A 25,028-nucleotide genomic window follows, 5' to 3' on the forward strand; every position below is an offset into this window, starting at 1 on the left:
ATAATCCGTTTTTATATAGCACAATGTATGCACATCCTCCACTCCCTGGGGAGTATTCTAGTCAGTCGCCGGTGAGGCGCACACAGTACTGGACAAGCTACAATGACTTTCACATCCTACCGGGTACCCATTTAGCACCTGGCTCGAGAGTGGCAAAGTGTGGGTTAACGCCTCGCCAAAGGACGCCAGACCGTGGTGGGATACGAACACACGACCCTCTGTTTACAAGGCGAGAGTCAGAACCACTACACCACAGCTCCTCCTCTATAATACACTGTCCGTATCTTTATCGGATGGTCTTTATATACAAGTTGAACTATAAAATTTTTTACACAAGACTGGAACATATTCTCAGCTGTTCAGTCAGTTATATGGGGATCATTTGGCGCAAGAAAAGGTCACCAGTCGTATGTTAAGTCATTCATAACTTGCAAACAGTTTATGACACACCCGCCAGGAGGAAATGTATACGCATGAAGTCATACATGTATGATATTATGCAAATGGACTAAATTGTATCTTTTAAAAGATATATATTTACAATATCAATTCACAATTTCACAACCTATTTTTATTATGTAGTCAGTACTGGATACCGGTATACAAATCTTTTTTTTTCTCCAGTTACAAAATGCAGGAATATACGGTATGTGTTATTATACAAGCCTGTTATGTGTTATGAAAATGAAAATGAGTTCACATACAAATAAATGTACACACAGTACCTTACAATGGAAGTTTGGATCTTTCGCGATGGAAATCTGACAACTACGGTCTACGTGTAATGACTACATCATGTGTGCCGATGAGCAAAATAACACAATGGTAATGCATTGTTGGCGATTCAAATTCATTAGCTCCAAATTTATATTTTTTGGGGGGAGGTGGGGCCATCCCCCTTCCATTTTTTGCAATTACATTTGTATCCGTGAGGAAGAGAGATGCCAACAAAAATTGCAGAATATCATGCAATGAGAAATAATGCATCACCTTCAATTATTATGATTATTCAAGATGATCATATGAGGGTACACAACAATCCATATAAATAATTCTAGCTAGATGGTGCTATATGAATACCTATTATTATCATTATTATCTATGTTTCAATACTGTTACATGAATATATATCATAAACATTCTTGCCAAGCTGAATAAGGAATAACATAAGTTGCCTGAAGGAGATTTTGATCAAACTTAAACTTAGAAGAGTGTTAGGTGTCCAGTAGCCAACACGAGACTCAACCCTCCTTCAACAAAAATGCTAGGTAACCTCCTCAAATCAAGTAATGAAATGTCAAGATGTTAGAACTGGGTCCAGTTTAAAAAACCCTTGTTATATTAATAACAAATGCACAATTTCTATGACAAGTTCACAATCAGCCAATCAAATCAAATGATTTCAGTAGCTTTGAACTGTTACTGCAAATTTGTTATTGTAACAAGTTTTGTGAAACAGGTCCCTGAAGATCAAACTGCATGTCCTAAGACCACTCAAGGCAAAAGATAAGTGAACGTTAGGGTGGTCTAAAAGGTAAAATAGAGGCTGTTCTCACTACGTTCCTAAAACTAGTTTACTGGGAACCGGTTCAGAAAGCCAGTTTGGAAGATCGCTTTGCTAGCGTTCTCACTTGATCACACGAAAGTGGTTTTCAAAATCACTTCACGTAAAGCGCTCTTGTTGCTATGGAAACGCTCTCAGTGGGGTGACACGTTTCGCGCGAAATTCGAAACCGCAGCATTGGCATTCTACACCTGTCGTGTGGAGTAGCGCGCTCAAAATGTGCGAAGATCGCTTCCCGAAGAACGGTTGTGTCCTCACTTACGCTAAAACCACTTTTCCGATGCGAAGCGATCTTGAAAACTACATCGCGAGGTGGTCTTCCAAACTGGTTTGGAAGAGCGCTTCCAAGAGCGCTTCGACCGTTCTCACTTAGCGTTAAACTAGTTTCCACTAAACTAGTTTAAGGAACTGAGTGAGAACAGCCTCATAGTGTGTGACTGAATGGAGTATTTGTAGCAGAATAAGGATGACATAAGGGAAAGACAAAAACTGCTCCTCCACCACAAATAGGAGTTTGGGTAGATGTCTAAATTTGTCAATACAAAACATATACATGTGACTTGTAAGTTTTAATCTGTTGCCATGGTTACAATGAAATGTAATTATCATGATATCATGTGGGTCTGTGATGCAGTTGCTTGCTATGTTAGGCAGAGTAAGTAAACTTGCATGTATACTCAATCTTGTAAATATATATATTTAAAAAAAAGAGAATGAGAAATCTGAAAACCCTCGGGATTTCGACCATCATCTAATGATTAGTATGCAACAACTCAACCACCAGGCCTTTCCTGGTTCGTGGCCCAATCACAATAAACTCGAACCAAACAGGAGAATGTTTCACAAAGATTTAAGTCTAACTATAAATCGCACTTAAATCTAAGCTGCATATGATATATCACGCGTCATCACATTGGTCAGATTATCCTCGGAATTAGTCTACAGGAACAGACATTTGGTTTTCGTAATTTGCATCTATAGTTCATGATGCAGTCTGAAGTACATGTAGTTAGACTAGATTCACTATGTACTGTGGCTGCCTCTACCTCATTTGACACAGGCAGAGATCGAGAGTCTAGTCTTCACTCCAGACATGGTATAATTGGTTAAAGTGTCAAATATGAGTCTGTACTTGGAGACAAGACCCACACTACCCACGCCACCGCACAACCACCGATGACTGAGGGTCGTGTGGTCCAGTGGTTAGAGCATTGGACTCATAATCGCAAGATTGTGAGTTTGAATCCCCACTCTGCCATTGTCTCCACTTTGATAAAAAGGCCCGAGAGTAATATCTGTTATCTATAAGGTCAGCCACTGTGACTGATCAACCTAGACATAAAAATGTTTCCTAGGTATAAATTGGTTATATACCAGCTCGGCGTTTACCAGCAAAATGCTGTCCTGCCGTATTCCTACGGGACTTACCATCAATAGAACAGTTTACGCATTAAATGCACGTTGGCTATATGCCTACAGTCACACCGACGAAAAAAGACTCCAGACCGATCAAAGCTATTACACTATTTCCAATGTGACATACCATTGGTCAGTTTGGAGTTAGTTTCATTAGTGTGAAAGTATCATTAAGCACGGTTTTCAGTCAGACTTAACATATTGTGAAACATCCCCTCCTTCCTATTCCAATTGGACTTAAAGGAGAATGAAACTCTTGGAGCAAGTTAGCTTTTGTGAAAGCAGAAAAATCAAAGAATAAGATCAACAAAACTTTGAGTAAAATAGGACTAGCAATAAAAGAGTTTTGAGCATTTGAATGTCGAGATCACTAATGCTATGGAGATCCTCCCATTGGCAATGCGACCAAGATCTGTGATGTCACACATGTACAACTCTCCCATTCGGACACTGAAAATATACCCCAAAACATCTCTTTTTGCTCATTCTAATCATATGACAAACGATTCATCAATGATATAATGTTGTGAAACCTCTGTACTTGTCATCTCATAAAGAAAACACCTAACCTTGTGATAGACTCTATAAAAGTGAGAATATAAGTGAAATAAGTACTAAAGTAATGAGGGAGTTGTACGTGTGTGATATCACAGATCTTGGTCGCATTGCCGATGGGAGGATCTACATGGCACTAGTGATCTCAATATTCAAATGCTCATAACTTTCTTATTATTCATTCAATCTTCCTCAAACTTTCAACAATATGTTTCTTTGATTTTTCTCTATGATATGGATTCAGCTAGTTTCAAGGGTTTCATTCTCCTTTAATTACATAACCACTTTAAACACTCTGCAAGGGCAAATTTAATCAAAGTCCAAGGCTTCCTTCGGGAGAAGTATCTATCCTGGCTGGGTTTTTTTTTTTTTTTTGCTTGCACCGCATGAAAGATACATGTATTGCATAATCAATCCTACCATTTTAAATTAACCAACCAAATAAAAGGATGAGGAAACAGAATACAGAAGCCTACACCAGAATCGAACAAAAGGATTTTTAAAAGTTTGACCATTACTTTGCTTTTAATCGAGCATTTATCTTTCCACCATGCAAATTACTTTTTGCTTTGTTAGTACATTTCATGTGTTGCTAGTTGTTTGGAATGAAAAATGATATGAATGAGGGGCCATTTAATATACATGTAGCTGATTGTAAGTTGTGCACAACTTGAGGCATGGCTAGTGACCATTTCTTCTGCTAAATGAAAAACCCCAAATTGTCAGTCTTAGAGCCAGGCGCACACTATACAATTCGTTGTGATCCGAATTTGAAAGATATTTGTAATAACACGTGATATGAACATTCCAACCTATCAAATCTTAGCAATCAGAGTTCAGAATAGTCGCTGGACAACTGAAATTGAAATTCAGTCTAGTTCGAACCTCCCTGTAGTAATAAAAGCAAATTCAATTCCAAATCATCATTACGTCAACCGATACGACTTGAAGCCGACTCGGACTTTACTCATACCACAGGGCATGCCGCAAAGCAAAATCATGATTTCATTACTCCTACGCCGAACTTCAAATAAAATAATTTTTCTTCTTAGAACTGCCACACTCGATGCAAAACGTGATTTGTCAAAAAATTGAGTCCTATCAGATTGTGTAGTTTGCGCTGGGCTTAAAATGATTGGAGATTTTTCTCTATCACCCTAATCAAATGTTTAAATTAAATTAATTTTCAATTGAGATGTTTGTTGTCAAGGAGAACTTTAATCTACAGAGATTGACTTGACAATCTGATAGAGCACCCAAAAAAGTCACCAGGGGGGGGCTCTTTCATGAAGCTGTTCGGATGTTACGCTTGACTTTACGACCGACTGGTGACCCTTTCCCGTGCTAAATTATATATCCCTGCATTTATTTGCATGTAGCTGACTTGGAGCTGAAGAACTCGTTCTAGACATTTGTAAAGTCGTTTGTAACTTTACAAAAAGCTTTATAAAACACCCATCAGTTTTGCGTGAAGTTGTGAGTAACTTACAAACAGCTTTATGTAAGACCACCCCTAGGAGTTAATCAGAGCCCAGTCTTACAAAGAGTAACGATTGATCCGATCAACGTCAACTGTATGGAAATCCATCAATGTCATAATTTTTTTCAACACGGAATTTGCACAGCATACTTTGTAAACAAAGAGAAGCAATCTGAATTTTCAGGAAAGTGATGAATGCATGAATATACATCATATCTAGGAAATATTTTGAACAAACATGCATTTAAGGTGTTGATGTTGCTGGCTTTCTATAGTTGTGGTTGATCGGATCAATCGTAACTCTTTGTAAGACGGGGCCCAGGTCTCTTTTCGCACTAAAGTTAAAAACTTCAAATGAGTCAGTCTTTGCAGGAGTGGGGGGTTAGTAAAATCAAATGCTTACCTAGTACCCAGCAAGAAGGTCTAGCACACGCTTATGAGATAAAGCATTCATAAAATAATGAAAAGGGCGTTATTGATTTATTATGGTAGTCACAAGCGAAAATTGATGAGGGTTAAGAAGCGAATGATTACAGGGGAAGTTCACCCTGATAATACATGTAAGTTGGTTTTCATAAAAAAACAAAAAAAGAGAAAGCATTGGTGAAGGTTTGATCAAATCCATCAAAATATAACGGAGGTATCAATTCATAATATAAAGTTTTTATTTTGTGACGTCACAGATAAGAAGCTCCTCCATATGTCGTGTGATATAAATTTCTGAAAAATTTTCACAAAAAAATTATTTCATTTGTGCGGTGGATAGACTGTATATCATCAGACACATACCCTTTTCTATAGGTTAAAATATTTCTATTCATCATAATCAATAAAAAATTTAATAGATGGGATTCATATTTCATGGTATATGGAGAAGTTGCTCGCATATAACATCACATACATGTATAGAACAATTTAAACATTCATAATTCTTATTCTTGGAAAGATTTTCATCAAACCTTCACCGATATTTTTCTGCTGTTATCAAAAGCAACCTATAATAATCGGGGGGGGGGGGGGTAATCACTGTCATGGGGTTAATAGCTTATTGGTTTACATCCGCTTCTAATCCTTCTTTGTTTACAGTTTGTATTCTAACCATATGTTAGCATTGACATTGGTTTAATTGACTTTTGGGCCCCGCAACACTCAGGTTAGCGATTAATTGTACGCTTGATTTTCACAATTGATTATACATTGTAGTCAAGAAAAATATTCTAAGATGAATGCTATCAAAGCTTTGCGTTACGGGCACCTGGTCCATTTACCGTTTGGTCTAATTTCCAGTTAGGCTTTAACCATTTGCTCCAATATCTACCTAGTTTAACACCTCTAAGTCTATATGATTAAAAGAACTTTCAATGAACCAAAGTTTCATTTTGCAAAGTAAAGAATATGAAGTAGAATAAGTGGAACATAGACCTACCAATTTGGCATTAGACTATTAAATGAGAATTGGACCTAATAAAGTGTCGACCGACCGCAATTAGGCCAAATAAATAGTAGACCAAACAGGGGAGGCGCGATAGCTCAGTCGGTAGAGCGGGGGTTTCGGATTCCGGTGACCCGGGTTCGATTCCCAAGTGGTGCGCTAGTGCCCTTTGGTAAGGCATTTATCCTCATTACCAGGTCCCTCGGAGAGGACCTTAAGCCGTTGGTCCCCTGGTTGCTTGTTCACAGGCATTCGTGCTTTCTTAGCAGTCAGGTAAAACAACCTCGGTATAACAGTATAACAAGGTTTAGCCCATGAGGTACTAGGAGAAGTGGACCTATTTTCTAAGATTATTAACCGAAGACCACTTCATCGATTTGCTGTTACAGTAGCTAAAATCAATTGTCGATTTGTATACAATCGAGTATTAATAACTTCTTTTTTTTTTTACTATTGAAGGGCTACATTGCAAATCAATCCTAAAGAATGCTACAGTAACAGTCCATCTTTGAACAAACCCTCACAACCCAAAATCAGCCACAATGCACTTTAATAGTCCATATGGCTGATAACATAGCAATTACATGTTATAGACTAGATATGACATAAAACAATTAAACATTTGTGCTGAGTAAGAGGTACATGCTTATCAGTTATAATGAGTTATCATGGGTTATATGATTATTCCAACTTTGAGCTCTTGCCTACATGTACCTTGTAAATCAGCCCAGTCTTCAAATCGTTTCCTAAACTGGGCCAGTCTCTCCCAGGTCTGAGCTCCCATTGGTTTACTCAAGTCCCGGAACGTCCTGGAATCCGTCAGGTCCAGTTCCTATGGAGGACAATGGAAGAAACTTCTCTGGGTCACATTTGGCAACGATTAACAAAAAGATACAATACTGTAAGACCTAAAAATAGCTAATATATTCAACAAGCTTACATGTATGTATTCAAAAGACTGCAAAAAGGAATAGTTGGTATTTCAGTAAAGCTTACCTCCAAGTCATAGGAATTCACAAAATGATATAATATTGAATCATGTTACTGTAAGATCTATCAGCAAACACATGAAAAAAGATTCTGTATTTAAAACATAGCAAAAATATGCACTTCTGTCTTCAAGAAGGAATAGTTTGTATTTCTGTAAATCCCCCCCCCAAAGCTTTTCTCAGAGTCGTAGTCAGAAAGAATTGACCATGGCATCTGCATCCTTTGGCAAGGCGTTTATCCATATTTGCAACTCTCCACCTTGGTGTAGTAAATGGGTGCTTGGTAAGGAGGAATTCCTTGAATGCTTGAGCACCTTATCACGTGCAAAAGCCGGGGTAATAGTATGCAGCGCTTAGAAACATTGTATTAACTTCTTTATAAATGTTGCATATTATTATCATTATCATCATCATCAGCAGCAGCAGCATCACCATCATCTTCATTATCATCATCATCATCATCTCCATCATCATTATCATCATCACCGTCACCTTTATCATCATCATCACCATCACCTTCATTATCATCACCACCATCACCATAATTATCACCATCATCATCACCATCACCTTCATCATCATTATCATCATCATCATCATCATCATCATCACCATCATCATCATCATCATCATCATCATTATTATTATTATTTCTATTATTATTCTTATTATTTTTACAAAGATAGGATATTGCATGAGATTATTCTAGGATCTATCAGCTAAAATATTCAAGACACTTCTTTATTCAAAACACTGCAAAGAAAGGAATATAATTTGCATTTCTGTAGCTCACCTCTGAGTCGTAGTCGGCGAGAATCCATGGAAAGATAGGATATTGCATGAGGTCATTGTAAGAGCGACCAGCTAACGTGTTTAAAGCCATCAAGTACTGGAAATTGCTGATTTCTCCTCGCTGCAAAAAAAAGAGAAAAGAATAAGCTTCATTATAAACATCAATATTATTTTTTCAGGATATCACCATCAACATAATCTTCCTCCTCCTCCTCATCATCATCATCATCATCATCATCATCATCATCATCATCACCATGATTACCATCATCATCATCATCATCATCATCATCATCACCATGATTACCATCATCATCATCATCATCATCATCATCATTATCATCATCATCATCATCATCCCCATCATCATCATCAGTCTACTATTATCATCTTCATCACCACCACCACCACCATCATCATCGAGAAAAAGATGCGGTTGATAGACCGTTACTTACGGTAGACAACACTACAAAGTTCGGCAAGCCTAGAGAAACAAACTTTATTGAATGTGATATTTTATCACCTGACTTCACAATTAAATGTCTAAAATATGGCAGAACATGACGACTTTTAGATATATTCATTTTCTGGTGGGGTTCACTAACTTTTTAGCAACACTGTATGTTACTGGACACTTGCCTCCCATGTCAAAACATCGAAAATTGAATAAAAGAAGACGATGAAGAGAAAAATAAAAAATATATATATTTTCTTACCTCCCATCTCTGAGTGACAGACTTCATACCAATGATACTTCCAAGAAAATTTGGCCTGGAGGGGAAAAAAGGGAAATGTAGTTACATTCCTTCCAACATTCTTTTATACAACACTGAAATCCAAACTCGGATCTTAGATACGTTGTTCATGAGATATACAGATTCATGATTTTTTTTTGTGACAAAAGTAATAAAAATAATATACACATCGGTGGGGCGTTAGTAAGAACTACAAACTTCTGATTCGATGTTTGTAAACATTTGAAAATTAATTGCTCGAAGGTATTCTTTTGTCTCGCAATCTACTATGGTCAACAAGGAAATTCGTGATCACTCTCGCAAAAAGTGTTCACTAGCTTTCTAGGAAATTCGTGATTACTCTCGCAAAAAGTGTTCACTAGCTTACAAGTTCACAAGCTTGTAAGCTAGTGAACACTTTTTGCGAGAGTGATCACATGCCAAGAGGACGCGCACTACTGCATATTGATCAATAGGATTGCGCATTGCATATCATGTACGCATCTGCATTTAAGTGCGACTCTAGGTCATACTTGAATCTTTGTGAAACACCCCCCTGTCCTGCAATGTCTCAAGCCAGAGACCTAGTATTATTCCCCTTATCTGCTTACTTTCTTCTTCTTCTTTTTATTTACAGTGCATGTTAATTTTTGCTGCGCACCTGCTGCTCTCTGGTGCATGGCGGTGCAAAATAACCAACCCACACGAGACCCATTTATGTGAGTATGATTGGCTACAATCTTAAACCCGTTTTAAAGAATGGAGTTTAAGAACAGAATGGAGTTTAAGAACAGAATGGAATGGTATGGAATGTAATAGAATAGAATAGAATAGAATAGAATAGAATAGAATAGAATAGAGTAGAATAGAGTAGAATAGAGTAGAATAGAGTAGATTAGAGTAGAATAAAATATAATAGAACAAAGTTATAAGAAGTGTTATACATACCCGCCTTCCACCTGCGCTCGTTTGCTCTGTAATGCTACCGACTGTACAGCATCATCTGTCAACCTCGTTGCTTCAGTATTGAATCTGTATGGGAAGACAAAACATCACCATGGGCATATTTCACAAAGCTTGCTACAATAACAAATTTACAATGACAGTTAAAAGCTACTGAGATCCTTCAATCTGATTGGCTGATAGTAATTTCGAAATAGAAATTGTGCATTTGTTATGATAACAAATCTTTATGAAACTCACCTTTGGTAAACCTTATTCCTCACTTTCCTTGGGAATGCTAAGAGATAATTTCTTCCATCGGATGAGAATACTTCAATGGCAATGGGCTGTAAGGAAAGGAAAGAAAAAAAATTATTACTTTAATCCCAAGAATACAGTTTGATAGGGTCACACCCTAAGCGAAGGCTAGTGATCTTAGACTCTCAGGCCCGTATTCTGAAGTCGGGTTTAACTTAAACTCAGGTTTACAGTTGTGGTGTAAGTATGGATAGCCAATTGTTACATAAATCACTAACGGTAGAGATATCATATTTCAGCTCATTTGGCTCTCAAACCATTCATAAAAGTATAAATAGATGATTATCTTCACCATCGATGAATCAGGAAAGAGCACAGTAAAAATAAGAAACATACAACTTAATAAAAATTTTGAGACTTTTGGCTTCCCATAATTTTAGCACAGAGTTAGACCATGATCTAAGTTGAACCTGACTTCAGAATATGGGCCTCAATGTTCAATTGTTTGACATTGAATCCTGTCTCAAAAAAAGATGCTTCACATAACTCTCAAATCTATTCTTCCTTATGAAAGACGTACTGCAAGTTATTGTTGATGGCTACAGTTTATTATCAAGAAATATAAGCTGCCATGATGAGTTCCAAACAGCTACTGCTAGCGCTTTAAAAAACATACTTTCCTCACTCTGCCAGCTCACAGTCAGATACAAACCATAATTCAAGATCCAACATTCTGACATTTTTGTGCAAGGTCCTTTCACATCAGTTTCCCATATTTTGACAATTTACCTGCAATAGATATCTCCTCTTGAGCACCTCTCGGATTTCCTCGTAGGCAAACTTGCTGCACATCCTCTTCCCGCTTGAACGCTGCCCTCTCGAGGCACGTGGAATGATAGGGTCTTGGTGTCTGTAAGTGTAACGAAAGATGGAGATGAGGTAGAGGGATATTGATTTTTAAAAATCGTGACATCTACTGAGCTTGGTAACTGCTGACTATTCCTTAAGACTGGGGTGGCAGACATTTTTCTTTTCAGTCTCGCACGAATTTAAAACTGTTAGCATCACTACCATCATTACAATAATTATTGTATCCATATTACCACCATCCCCAAAATCATCATCGATGACATCTTCAACAACATCATCATTATTAACAGAATCAATCTCATCAACATGTTAACATCATCACGGATAATCCAACAACGCCTGGCACTTCCACCGCCACCATCACAATCAACCCCATCATCACTAACTTCATCACAATCTTCTGTTCCACTGCAACCTCCTCTATTCAAACCAACGTCAACATCATCACCGTCGCCAACACCATCAACATAATCATCAACTTTTAACCATCACCATCATCATTATCATCATCATCATCATCGCCACCATCAACACCACCACCACCATCACCACTTCCATCATCAGGCTCCTTTACTTACTGGTCGGGTACGGAGTCAATGTCGCAAATCTCTCTCGAACTGAGAAGGGTGAAGCCATCAACAATGTAGAAGTGGTCTTTGCAGAACAAGAGAAGACCCTCCATGGTGTCCAACCCTTGGATTCTGGCACAACGGAAGATGTGACGGATCTACAACGGGCAAGAGGAAGTTGTTAATCCCATGTCAATCTACCTGGGGAGTGTTTCATCAACATTTGTCATCCAAAGACTTGTCAGAAGTGACAACTTTCCTTGGTTGTGATTGGCTGAGAGGCACAAGTGTTTGACTGTTACTATGGTAACTGTCGGATAACAGACTTTGTAGAATCATGAAATGTTCCCCTGAAAAATATTCATGAGGGACAACACATTGTCTTCCATTTCTCTCATACATGGTAGATAATATTGAGTCTCTGGACATAAGACCTGAAAGTTAGGTCAACGTCAAGCCTGTTGTGCCAATATTTATCTGACATATCCCCCTTTCAATTCAGGTTTATACAAGAATAATTCTGATTCAATCCATTCTATTTTCATTCCTAATTACTTTCTCTTCATTCCCCCATCCTTTTTCATGGTGAAACATAACCCTTTTCAACACAACCCAGTTTCAGAGTTTAAAAGTTGAAAATGACACATGAAGCCAAACCTTTTCTCCTGGTTCCCACAAATTTCAGCCTGTGGTGCCACTTTTTATATCACAAATCCTGTTGAATATCAATTGTTTTTATTGGCACTAGCTTTATACAGTAATAATCCTAGTTCCTGTATTCAAAGGGCAATTCCATAAAATATGTACTACCAACCCCCGAAATGTGGGACCTACTTAAAATTTTCTGTGATTTCTTGTTCTTTTGACAGTCTGTACTGTTCTCAAAGGACCATGTCTTGGTCAGTATATAAAGTGAAGTAAAACTTGAGAAAAATGGGGGTTGGATGTACAAAAACGTTGATCATTATAGGGAATTGCCCCCAAATATTAAATATTGACAAACCTTTTCTCCTTGTTCCAACAACCGAAGCACCATTTGGTTGTCAGTCTTCTGCTCCTCCAGCGGTTTGTCGTTTGGATTCTCGTTGTCGGGCGTGTCATCGTCATCATCCTGGTTGTTGCGGTTGCTAGGCTGCCGCGTCATGATGGAAGAAGCTCTCACATCTACAGACAAGGAGACAAAAGATTTGGGCTTATCGACTTTCATCCTGATTTCCAACTAAGGGAGTGGTTATCATTCCTTTTACAAAATACAAGCAAAGCACTTTTTGTCCAACTACTTACATAAAATTCAATAGATGGGACAAATGCAAAGACTCGGTGGAGAGTTAAGATTTCAAAAACATGTTTCATAACATTTTTTGGGAAATGATGAATACAAAGATGTTTTCATTATGTGTTTGAAGAGCATTTTTCAATTGCTCAATTTGTGTGAGCCGAACAGCGTTGGGACAGAAACACATTTCTGCACAAGATGTTAACACGAAGGTGTTTTGAAATGCATTTGTACTCTGATCACTTTCAGTTCTACCCATAGATTTTTCTTTTTCAGATTTATAACTTTGGATTCAAGAAATTTGATTGTGAACATCACTATTCCAGTTGTATTGGTAATCCCTTAACTGACCTGGTCTGGTATCGTCGACATCCATCATCTCTTCCTGGTTATTATCGCTCTCCATGTTAAGATCTGAAAGACTGCCCTCGTTGGGGGTGATGCCTGGTGCCGATTCCAGGAGGTTCTTGGTCTGTTTGCATTGGCTGAACTTCTTGCTGTCGAAGCTCACCGCCTTCCTGCCTTTAGAGGGCTTCTGTAATTGTCCAAAGATGTCGAGAAAACATTAACCGTTTAGGACAATGAATTATTTGTAGCCCTAATGAATAAGCTTTTATTCTCCAAAATGTCAACTTTAGTATTCCTGTTTTAGAAGAAAAAAAATCTGAATAGCTTTTTTTTTTTCAATTTTTTTTTCTGCATTAAGGAGGCTTCTGTTACAAATCAAGGATGCCATCAAATATTAAATTTTCTTGGTTAACTCATATCAAATTGTATTGAATTGAATTCATATTCCGCTTTGACATCATTGTTTCACATCAAACAATATACATGCATATGTGTAAACTCGAAATATCTTGACAAATAATTTTCGCGATATGCCTCCCTAAGGGGATCGTACAATGAGCAGGACACAATCAACAAAGCGCAGCACCTGATGATGATCATAAACCATTATGCCCCTCCCCTTCCTTCCCCCACCCAACACATTAATCTCAGACCGCACTTACATTGAGAATCATTTCATTTTCCGCCCGATACGGGTAGTCCATGTAGAAGTCTGGATTGCGAATCATCTTCTTCCTCATCCTCGATGGGCCTTCTGTCATGTCAAGCATCCATTTATCCAGGTAAGAGCCGTACGGGGGTCCCCACAGCCCCCTCTCCCTCATCAGCTCAAATTCTAGCTGCTCCCATTTCTCCTTCATGAATCGCATCAAGTGCCTTTGGCTCTGCAAAAGGTGTGATTGTTGATGAGAATTAATTATACTTGTAAGAGAATACAATCAAACGTTAGCTGCAATCTGACATCCTACATGTATGTACAGAATTTGAATTTTTTTAATGACAACGGTATCAGAAGAAAGTATGTCACCAAAATTGTCAAGATAAAATATGCTTAAAAGAGAAATAGAAGTGAAGGGAGAGATAATTACGAAGGGGAAAAATTCTTTGATAAATGGTGATGACGTCAATGACGATGACGATGGTGATGCTGCTGCTGCTGCTGATGATGATGATGGTGATGATGATGACGGTGTTGATGATGATGGCAATGATTATAATAACAAGAGTGACTACAACTGACCTGTTCATGTTGCTTCTGTTGGAGCTCCATCAGTTCTCTGACAATAAATACATGGGTGTGTGTCCACATTAGAGCTTCCTATAGAATGAACGAAATAAAATACAATCTTGTCATATCAAGTAAGACATCATATCACATAACAACTAATATTATACAATTGTATGTTCAAACAAAGTTTATAAAATGCTACTCAATGCATTATTATTCTCTTATACATGTACTGTATATTTTTATTGTACATATATATATATTGTGTGTAATGCTTATTTGGTATCTTATGCTGCAGTATTTATGTTTTGGTGTTTTATATGTTTTATTATTATTATTATTATTGTTATTTATTTTTATTTTTGCTGCTTATTTTTTCTTTTGTTACATGTATATTGATTCGATGATTGTAAACCTTTGAAAATCAATAAAACATATATATAAAAAATAAAAATAAAAAAAACTAATATTATACAATAGAATTATACCATATTATGGGGCTGCAATTCATATCTTGTTTTAGATAACAAGTATATTCTACCATTTCTGTGATAAATTTTAGTTGCAACACTTTGGGGGAGGGGCAGGACTCTCTGTGAAAGCTGCATTATTTGGGGGTATTGACGGTGTCAAGGAAAAACCCTTAAAAAATGTTGCAAACGGTAACAGTATGCACGGGACAAATAAATACACAACAGAAAAGGATGAGCACATAAAACGTGTCAATGATTGGAAGGAAAATTGTGACTGGATACGTTTCGCATACACATTGACGTACACTTAGTACTTAACTTCAAACAAGTGGAATGCCTCTGGCCGTCTCACCTGCATCACGCGATTCAATATAGCAGCAGTGCTGATTTTGAAAACTACTATAACTCGCACAAGATGTTCAGTGATACTTGGTTACTCTTATTTCCATGTTTTATGAACTAGACCAATACACTTATAGAGATATGATGGCAATTCAACAAATACCCCCAACGTGGCCAAAGTTCTTTGACCTTACATGACCTTTGACCTTGATCATGTGACCTGAAACTCGCACAGGATGTTCAGTGATACTTGATTACTATTATGTCCAACTTTTATGAACTAGACCAACACACTTTCAAATTTATGGCTGTAATTCAACAAATACCCCAATTTGGCCAAAGTTCATTGACCCTAAATGACCTTTGACCTTGATCATGTGACCTGAAACTTGCACAGGATGTTCAGTAATACTTGATTACTATTATGTCCAAGTTTCATGAATCAGATCCATAAACTTTCAAAATTATGATGGTAATTCAACAGATACCCCCAATTCGGCCAAAGTTCATTGACCCTAAATGACCTTTGACCTTGGTCATGTGATGTGAAACTCATGCAGGATGTTCAGTGATACTTGATTAACCTTATGTATAAGTTTCATGAACTAGGTCCATATATTTTCTAAGTTATGATGACATTTCAAAAACTTAACCTTAGGTTAAGATTTTGATGTTGATTCCCCCAACATGGTCTAAGTTCATTGACCCTAAATGACCTTTGACCTTGGTCATGTGACATGAAACTCAGGCAGGATGTTCAGTAATACTTGATTAACCTTATGGCCAAGTTTCATGAACTAGGTCCATATACTTTCTAAGTTATGCTGTCATTTCAAAAACTTAACCTCAGGTTAAGATTTGGTGTTGACGCCGCCGTCGCCGCCGTCGGAAAAGCGGCGCCTATAGTCTCACTCTGCTATGCAGGTGAGACAAAAATGGGAAATTATTGGGAAATAATCCAAGTTTCACATATATGTACTTGACAACAGCAAAGGGATTTCTGATGCAGTGAGACGAGAAAATTCAGAATTATTCCAGAGGGCTATACCAGGAATACAGAGGAGAATCAGACTATTCATAAGTTTGTACTCAACAATCCTCAAAGAATGGCCGAGAAATAATTGCCCTGGGTTTTAAATGCAAATTTTGGCCAGAGAACATGTAGCAGCGCTGCACATACACTTGCAATAACACAATGAACAGAGACCGAGAGAATACTATTGCTTTAAATCTGCAAAACTAAAACACAGTTCACGATAAAATCGAAAGCACAGGAAGATTGCAAGTAGGTATTGCTGATAAGTATTTGAGGAATGGAAAGCACTCTCGATGAAGTATTCTTAGTCAGATAAGCGGTTGGAACTTAATCACTTTTAAAACTTGAATTACTCATGATTTTCATAACTTTTGAAAAGTTCTTTCCCTTTCAATCGGTTTTTGTTAGGGAACACTGACTATCTGAGTAAAACTAAACAAACCAAAATATTGACAAAGGACTTAATTGACAAGTTACAGTCATAAAACTAAAATAACATTCGTGATTTATTGCTTCTTTTTATTTTCAAAAGCAGGAAATACAAAATCACAAATCAAGAGTTGTAAGTATATACACAAAAAATACACACAAATGGATTTTAGATTTCTGAGTGATTATTATACAGATATTGCCTACCTAGAGTTTGAATATAACATTTCCTCTCCCCGACGGAGTTATATTTTTCCCCCAAGGGATTATATTTTGCCATAGGGAAAAATATAGCTTCGGAGGGGAGTTGAAATGTTATTTATAAAAAAAAAACCAGGCAATATCTGTTATATTATGTAGTCTATGTGGATTTGCTATAAGAGATTGCATTCATCATCATTCTCGCTCTCTGATTTACCCGAAATTCTTTCTGCAGCTCTAATCCAGCTACGTCACAATAGAAAAAAAAATTGTAAATACATCAAACGCGTTCTTCATGCAATCGACGCGTTAACACTAGCGCGTACATCAAATAAACTACCTGATTACGCAACTTGTAAGCAGCGAGTGACGTCACCTTAGTGAATATAACGCCGCAATTGACAATACAACACAGTTTTATTCACTGAGGCGACATCAAAACCTAGAATATAACAAATGCGATCCTTGCAGCTATGGTCACGTGATGGTGTATTGACCTGATTCGAATCTACATAACCTATGTAATATACTCTTTTACTTCAGCAGGAAGTGTATGCTGATGACCAGGATAGCAACTACATAGGAAACCTGCTGGGTTTCTTTTACCTGCAAAATTGTCAGATTATTAAAATTTTTGCAATGATACGTAAAAGAAATTACAATACAGCAAGAGTGTATAAGAATTGAACTGAAAGAGGATGGAATCACCTCCAGAGCAGAACAGATATATCAACGTGGACAGGCATGTCACATCGATAGATACAAATTCAACATTTAAAAAATTATAAACTTAACACAAGATTTTAGGCTCAAATGTAGGAGGTTCAGAAAAAAATATATACATATTGTAGTCAGTTACAATGGAAACATGATAACTTTTCAAGATTCATAAAATATTTCAAAGATTGGAGATGTAAACTTTAGACCACAATAAATAAGTTACAATCGAAAAATCATGAAATATATAATATCATTTCATAATATTATACAGTAATTATTGCTAAATTCATCATATTTGAAAGGTTCTGGATGAAAGGCTACAAGTATTATTCTTTACCTGCATGAAGTTAAGGCTAAACCTGAAGGTGGCGCTCTCTCGTTTGCTCTTCAGAGAGGGAAGCATCTGAAGTCCACCAATAACCTTACTTGCTAACCTCTGCATATTTCAGACAAAAATGATCAAAATCTTAGAAAAATATTTGTTAAATTTCAATTTAGTCTTGGAATCTTACAACCCACAGTACGAGAGTACAAACATAAAGTTGTTTTTCAGTTCAGTTCAGTTTAGTTTATTTCACTTCCATTTTCTGATAATAAACATAACAAACATATATACATGTATACATGTACATATGTATAAATGTACAAAACAGAATAAGTGTCATAAGAATACTTCAATAATCAATTAACAAATTCGTAGGAAATACATGAAATGTATACAATTTTTGTTCAAGATACATTTTGATGATTAGACAAATTATAGATTACAGTTAGCATGTGAAAATGAAAATGAGGGACTTATTAAAAAGCGAAGCTTGTAATTGTAAGTCCCTTAGGATAAATTTGTAGTAATCTTAATCGTATGTAATTAAAAGTAAAGTAAGACAATCTAAACCATATATGAAGAACGGCAAAATAGGTTTGAATAACAAGGAAAGAAGATTTTACAAGAGAATGAAGATTTTCGAAATATATATTTTGGAAATATGAGGTTTTTATCCCCATTAAATTGTTATTACATTTACTCAATTGTGTTTGATGCATTAAAAGAGAATAAAGATAATGAAATTGATTACTTCTTAAACATATGGGAGGGAGGGGGTTTAATCCCCAGTAAGAAATTCTTACCTGTCCTGTCAATAATTATAGAAATCAATTTAATTGAAAATATTGGGAGTTATTCAATTCACAAAGACTTTATGTGAGGACCACCCATGTCTGAACACAAATTAATTAGTCTGTGACTTTCCTCGCATCTGATCGGCTAAGAGGAAGTATGTCAGTGATGATGGTGTGTCATGAACTGCTCCCCCTTTTCCACAATAGATGGGGAGTGTTTCACAAAGGAATTAATCAATGATTTTTATTGACCATAGCGGAAATCCTTGCATTTGATTGGCTTAAGAGGAAACTTGTCAGGGAGAAATGTGCCTTGTCAAGTGCTTCCCGTTTCCCGAAGTCGACATGGTATGTAGTAACTTTACTTACCGATTGATTAGTTTGTGCTTGTTCTTTAGACGACAGTTTCTTCTCCACTGACAGGTAATTATTCCACATCTTACAGGCAGCATCTCCCATAGCAGCCCTATGAGAAAGTAAAGGAGATTTTTTTGTTTAAGTTTTAAAGTATGAATACACAACATTCTTTAATATCTAAAAAAAAAAGGGTGACACAACAGTTTCTCCTGTGACATTTGCTACTGCGAAATTTGCTCTGATCTTCATATCTCAGAGGGCATAGAGTTAGGATTGTAATACAGTTTTTAGTTCAGAATAATGTAAAGATAAGGATTAGGGTTTACTTAGTGTTGGAGGTTTGGTTTTATGTTTGGCTCAGCATGCAGATTTTCCATCGGAGCAATTGTCGCCAGAGAACATGTCATAGAACCAAAGAGTTTTCAAGTACATGTATAATCCAAAATGTTCTTTCATATCTAACCTTCTAATTTGGTATTTAAAGAAGTTTATCAAATTGAGGCATGTAACATAAAGATATAATCGACTTTAAGCCCTGGCCTAACAGAACTGGTCAGTCCCTGTACAAAGTCTATTGAGATAAAGTAGTCAATGGGTTAACATCAAACATACTTGCAAGCCTATGGCAGTAACTGATTTTAGATTCTATATTACAAGGCCCAGATGTGATAGCACACAACTGTAAACTGACTGTTTCACATTTTTTCCAAAAGACAAGTGCAAGGCTCAAACCTAGGGCACATTGCAGAAACAGATGTGTTTAAAGGAATGCAATTAAACAAATCAAACGCAAGTACTTTATACGCATGCCTGATTGGCTCCAAATCAAATTGTGATTGATTTTTGAAGTTGAGTTTGCTTGCAACGCTTTCTGTAACAGGCCCATGTGGCATAAATTCTGTAAAATCATTGTAGCTTTTATTAATTTAACATTGGTATGACTAATTTATTGATGAAAAAAGGACCACTCTTAGAAAGAATTGCAATAGATTCAATCAAAATCATTTAAACTGAATGAGAGCTGTGTAGCACAGAGATAAAATTTTTAAATCAATCGTAATGTGAGTTTGATTTTAATGAATCTCAACTCTTTTTAAGACAGTGCAAGGGCATCAAAATCAGACCCACTGATGATAGCAGCTTGTTTTACCAAAGAGGCTACCTAGAATAAAATGTAATTAAGTAAGATAGATGATAAGAAAAAGGCTTCAACCAAAGTCTTACCTAGCTACTTTGAGATCCACAGTGACCGTATTTCTTGTTCCAGCAGACCTGAAAAAGAAGAAGTCAATGGAGTTTGATGAATGGCAAAATAGTGTTAAAATCAAAACAGATGATGAGCATGACAAGTAAAATGAAAATGAAAAACCTTAAGCTGTTTTCATAAACTACTCTTACTTCATTTTCAAAACAGATTAACTGAGGATGAATATCGGTTTCCAACATCAATCATACATTTACAAAATATGAAATAACTAATAATTTCCGTGGGTTGTTTCATAAATCTGCAATATTACATTTGACTTAATGAGTGACTGGTCAATGTCCTTGTGTGCTAAACTAGATTCTCAACCAATGTAATTCCTGTTGGCTCCATTCGAATATGATTTTGTAAATTAAAATCATTGTTATTAAAGGTCAAGTCCACCCCAGAAAAATGTTGATTTGAATAAATAGAGAAAAATCAATTAGCATAACGCTGAAAATTTCATCAAAATCGGATGTAAAATAAGAAAGTTATGGCATTTTAAAGTTTTGAATATTTTTCACAAAACAGTGATATGCACAACTCAGTGACATGTAAATGAGTCAGTCGATGATGTACATCACTCACTATTTCTTTTGTTTTTTATTGTTTGAATTATACAATATTTAATTTTTTACAGATTTGACAATGAGGACCAACTTGACTGAACCATATAGTATTAAACAATGCTAATTCCACATGTTCAGGGAGGAATTAATCCTTGTTTCACTTGACAATGGGGAGAAAATTAGAATATTTCATATTTCAAACAAAAGAAATAGTGAGTGGATGACGTCATCAGTGTTCTCATTTGCATACCGACCAGGATGTGCATATAACTGTTTTGTGAAATTAGTGAAACTTTAAAAAGTCATAACTTTCTTATTTTACATCCGATTTTGATGAAATTTTTAGTGTTATGCTTGTTGGATTTTTCTCTTTTTATTCAAACAAACTTTTCGTTGGGGTGGACTTGTCCTTTAACAAGCTTTTAAAATCGAAGTTCATTCTTTGTCAAAAAAATCATAAGGATTATATAATACTGTCCCACTCTCTTAAAGCACCAGGGGATATGTAAATGTATCTCCTTAAGAACAGAAACATGCTTCATTCCTGAAGTTAGCATAGTGAGGAAAATAGTTGGTACAATTTGCCAAAAGTATACTTACGAATTGGGCAAAGTGACTTTGAAGATCTCTTCAATAACCTGAATAATATAATAAAAACAATGAAAAGTTTAATTAATTTAATGTTGAAAAAATTGCCTGACGTCAGCATTGTCTCAACAGAATGTCTAAAATATCTCTTTGAATGGATATCCTTCAATAAAATTAATTCATATCACATTATCTCGTCTGATCAGATATCAATATACTTTAAATGAATATGCAAACAATGGACTTAGTAATCATAAATATTAACATAGTGCTCAACACTGATCAACTTTATCCGAAGTCTCCAAGCACTACCAATAAGTTACATACATTGTATCTATCTGGCTTTAGCAAAGCAGCTCTTACCCACTCTGCGCTCCAGGGAATAAATTTCTTCAGGCTCCCATTTCCCTCACAGGTTGAACGCACCTCCATATTAAAATATTTCTTGCTGAAGAAAATTCATGCCTTGTGTAGGGCTCATAGTAGTTGAACTTTGTATTCTCCAGAAAAAGTACCATATAAATCCAACAATCATAATTATCATTACTACCATTTCCTGACAAAAAATATTCAAGGGTCCTCACTGATTTCTTGGCCATGATGAGATCTTCCCAGACCCGCCGTCCAGCCTTCCTGACCAGTAGCTGACCCTCTCGGACGGAGCCTTGTTGGTTCTCGTCTTCTATCTTGCGCTGTCCTTTCTTGTTGCCCTCGATCATAGGGTTCACGTGCCAGGTCGTGTTCCGCCTCACCTCCCCTAGGTTGCTAGGTAGTGCATTGCCTTCACTACTAGTTACGGAGAGTAGAAAAGAGAGAGTGGGAGAAAGGGATAGAAAGGGAGAGTGGAGGGGAGAAATGGAGAGAGAGTGGAAGAGAGGGGAAGAGAGGATGAGGGAAAGAGAGGGGGAGGGAGAGAGATGGAAAGAAAGTAGAGAAAGGGGATGGAGTGAAAAAAGGGATTGAGTACGAGTTATAATTAAGTTTTATACTAAAATGAACTACTGTACATGTATTCAATATTCACATAAAGCATAGACGATTTTCTGGCATTGTTAGCATCATTATGATTCTAATTTCCATTAATAAAACTACCACCTACATCATCATCATCATCACCAACAACATCATCGAAATCATCACCATCACTATCATCGACATCAACAACATCACCCCCACCACCATCATCATCTCCATCAACATTACCATCATCACCATCACCACCACGATCCCCATCATCCTCATCATCACCATCACTATCATCGACATCAACAACATCACCCCCACCACCATCATCATCTCCATCAACATTACCATCATCACCATCACCACCACGATCCCCATCATCCTCATCATCACCATCACTATCATCGACATCAACAACATCACCCCCACCACCATCATCATCTCCATCAACATTACCATCATCACCATCACCACCACGATCCCCATCATCCTCATCATCACCATCACTATCATCGACATCAACAACATCACCCCCACCACCATCATCATCTCCATCAACATTACCATCATCACCATCACCACCACGATCCCCATCATCCTCATCATCACCATCACTATCATCGACATCAACAACATCACCCCCACCACCATCATCATCTCCATCAACATTACCATCATCACCATCACCACCACGATCCCCATCATCCTCATCATCACCATCACTATCATCGACATCAACAACATCACCCCCACCACCATCATCATCTCCATCAACATTACCATCATCACCATCACCACCACGATCCCCATCATCCTCATCATCACCATCACTATCATCGACATCAACAACATCACCCCCACCACCATCATCATCTCCATCAACATTACCATCATCACCATCACCACCACGATCCCCATCATCCTCATCATCACCATCACTATCATCGACATCAACAACATCACCCCCACCACCATCATCATCTCCATCAACATTACCATCATCACCATCACCACCACGATCCCCATCATCCTCATCATCACCATCACTATCATCGACATCAACAACATCACCCCCACCACCATCATCATCTCCATCAACATTACCATCATCACCATCACCACCACGATCCCCATCATCCTCATCATCACCATCACTATCATCGACATCAACAACATCACCCCCACCACCATCATCATCTCCATCAACATTACCATCATCACCATCACCACCACGATCCCCATCATCCTCATCATCACCATCACTATCATCGACATCAACAACATCACCCCCACCACCATCATCATCTCCATCAACATTACCATCATCACCATCACCACCACGATCCCCATCATCCTCATCATCACCATCACATCCGACATTGACATCATCGACACCATCACCGCCAACATCATCGACATCATCACCATCATTATCATTATCATCATTCACCAACATCATCATTTATCATTATCATCATCAATCACCATCATCATCACCAAACTTACAATCATTATCACATTATCACATCATCATCACCACCACCATCATCACCATTCCTGGAGAACTTACTTGCTCGCATTGGTGAGTATAAAGAGACAGTGACATAGACATCCTACAAACTCGGACTCGTAGTTGACCGGACCAAACAGCAACGTCCTGTTCTCTGTTATGTGCCTCAGAGATTCCAGAAGTGATACCTGGTCTGAAATATCAAAGGAAATAAAAATGGTCAAAACTTACTAAAGATACAACTGTATAACATGAGAAAGGGATGGCTCATCAGCACTTCTCGTGTCAATAGTCATGTTTCTTTCGCCTAATTTGTGAATGAGGAAGCCGATTCAAACATGAATTTCTGTGCAAATCATTTCTGTCGGGCCTCAGTTTTTATCGGCCGCAATCTGCAATGTGTGACAGATCCCCTCAGACTTTGGGCTCAAATTTAAAGAGGGGATTTGTACTCAGTATTAGTGCCAAATTTTAAACTTCAGTATATCTTATCCTTGAGGTATCTAACTCTGAAAATCAGTTTCATTTTTTTTTATGGGACACCCTGTATAATACTTTCCTGGGTCCCGTCTTACGAAGAGTTGCAACTGACTCGATCAACCTCAACTTTATGGAAATCCATCATTGCCATAATTTTCCTACCAAAATTTTTGCACAATGTTCTTTTCTAAACCAAGAGTAGTACATCAAATTGCCAAGACAACAATGAATGTGTGAGTATAAACTGTACATTATATGTAGACAACATTTTGAAACAAACATGCATTTTAGATGTTGGAGGTGCTGGCTTTCCATAATTGTGATTGATCGGATCAATCGCAACTCTTTGTAAGATGGGACCCAGCTTTGCATTTCCTGATACTTACCGGCCAGAGATTCAAGGGGCCTGGACAGCTGGTAAAGCACAGTTCTGTTCAAGCAATGGTAGATGTTATCTAACTGGATACCATGTGCTGAAAGGTATTTAAAAAAATTAAAAAGATAAGGAGTTTGACAACAAAACTATGAGGACTGTATTCTGA

At 37.2% G+C, this 25,028-nt stretch overlaps 1 protein-coding gene across 3 annotated transcripts in view; it reads right to left on the minus strand.

Annotated features, from left to right (window-relative positions):
* The window catches only part of LOC129281548 (WD repeat and FYVE domain-containing protein 3-like), a 104,312-nt gene that overhangs the window by 25,390 nt on the left and 53,894 nt on the right, over positions 1–25,028 (minus strand). For 2 of the 3 annotated variants that reach the window (XM_064113589.1, XM_064113587.1), the window contains 19 exons: positions 24,873–24,959; positions 24,067–24,199; positions 22,118–22,322; positions 21,546–21,583; positions 20,355–20,402; positions 19,143–19,239; positions 17,992–18,090; positions 14,466–14,543; positions 13,888–14,109; positions 13,229–13,412; positions 12,605–12,765; positions 11,611–11,759; positions 10,952–11,072; positions 10,166–10,251; positions 9,911–9,994; positions 8,945–8,999; positions 8,230–8,349; positions 7,162–7,279; positions 5,419–5,448 (listed from right to left, as the gene is read on the minus strand). In XM_064113589.1, coding sequence (XP_063969659.1) covers positions 5,419–5,448; positions 7,162–7,279; positions 8,230–8,349; positions 8,945–8,999; positions 9,911–9,994; positions 10,166–10,251; positions 10,952–11,072; positions 11,611–11,759; positions 12,605–12,765; positions 13,229–13,412; positions 13,888–14,109; positions 14,466–14,543; positions 17,992–18,090; positions 19,143–19,239; positions 20,355–20,402; positions 21,546–21,583; positions 22,118–22,322; positions 24,067–24,199; positions 24,873–24,959 — 2,115 coding nt within the window. The remainder of the gene's footprint in view (positions 1–5,418; positions 5,449–7,161; positions 7,280–8,229; positions 8,350–8,944; positions 9,000–9,910; positions 9,995–10,165; positions 10,252–10,951; positions 11,073–11,610; positions 11,760–12,604; positions 12,766–13,228; positions 13,413–13,887; positions 14,110–14,465; positions 14,544–17,991; positions 18,091–19,142; positions 19,240–20,354; positions 20,403–21,545; positions 21,584–22,117; positions 22,323–24,066; positions 24,200–24,872; positions 24,960–25,028) is intronic. The other variant, XM_064113588.1, reaches the window with a different exon arrangement.

The sequence above is a fragment of the Lytechinus pictus genome, chromosome 18 (genome assembly GCF_037042905.1).
Source record: "Lytechinus pictus isolate F3 Inbred chromosome 18, Lp3.0, whole genome shotgun sequence".
NCBI classification, from domain to species: domain Eukaryota; kingdom Metazoa; phylum Echinodermata; class Echinoidea; order Temnopleuroida; family Toxopneustidae; genus Lytechinus; species Lytechinus pictus.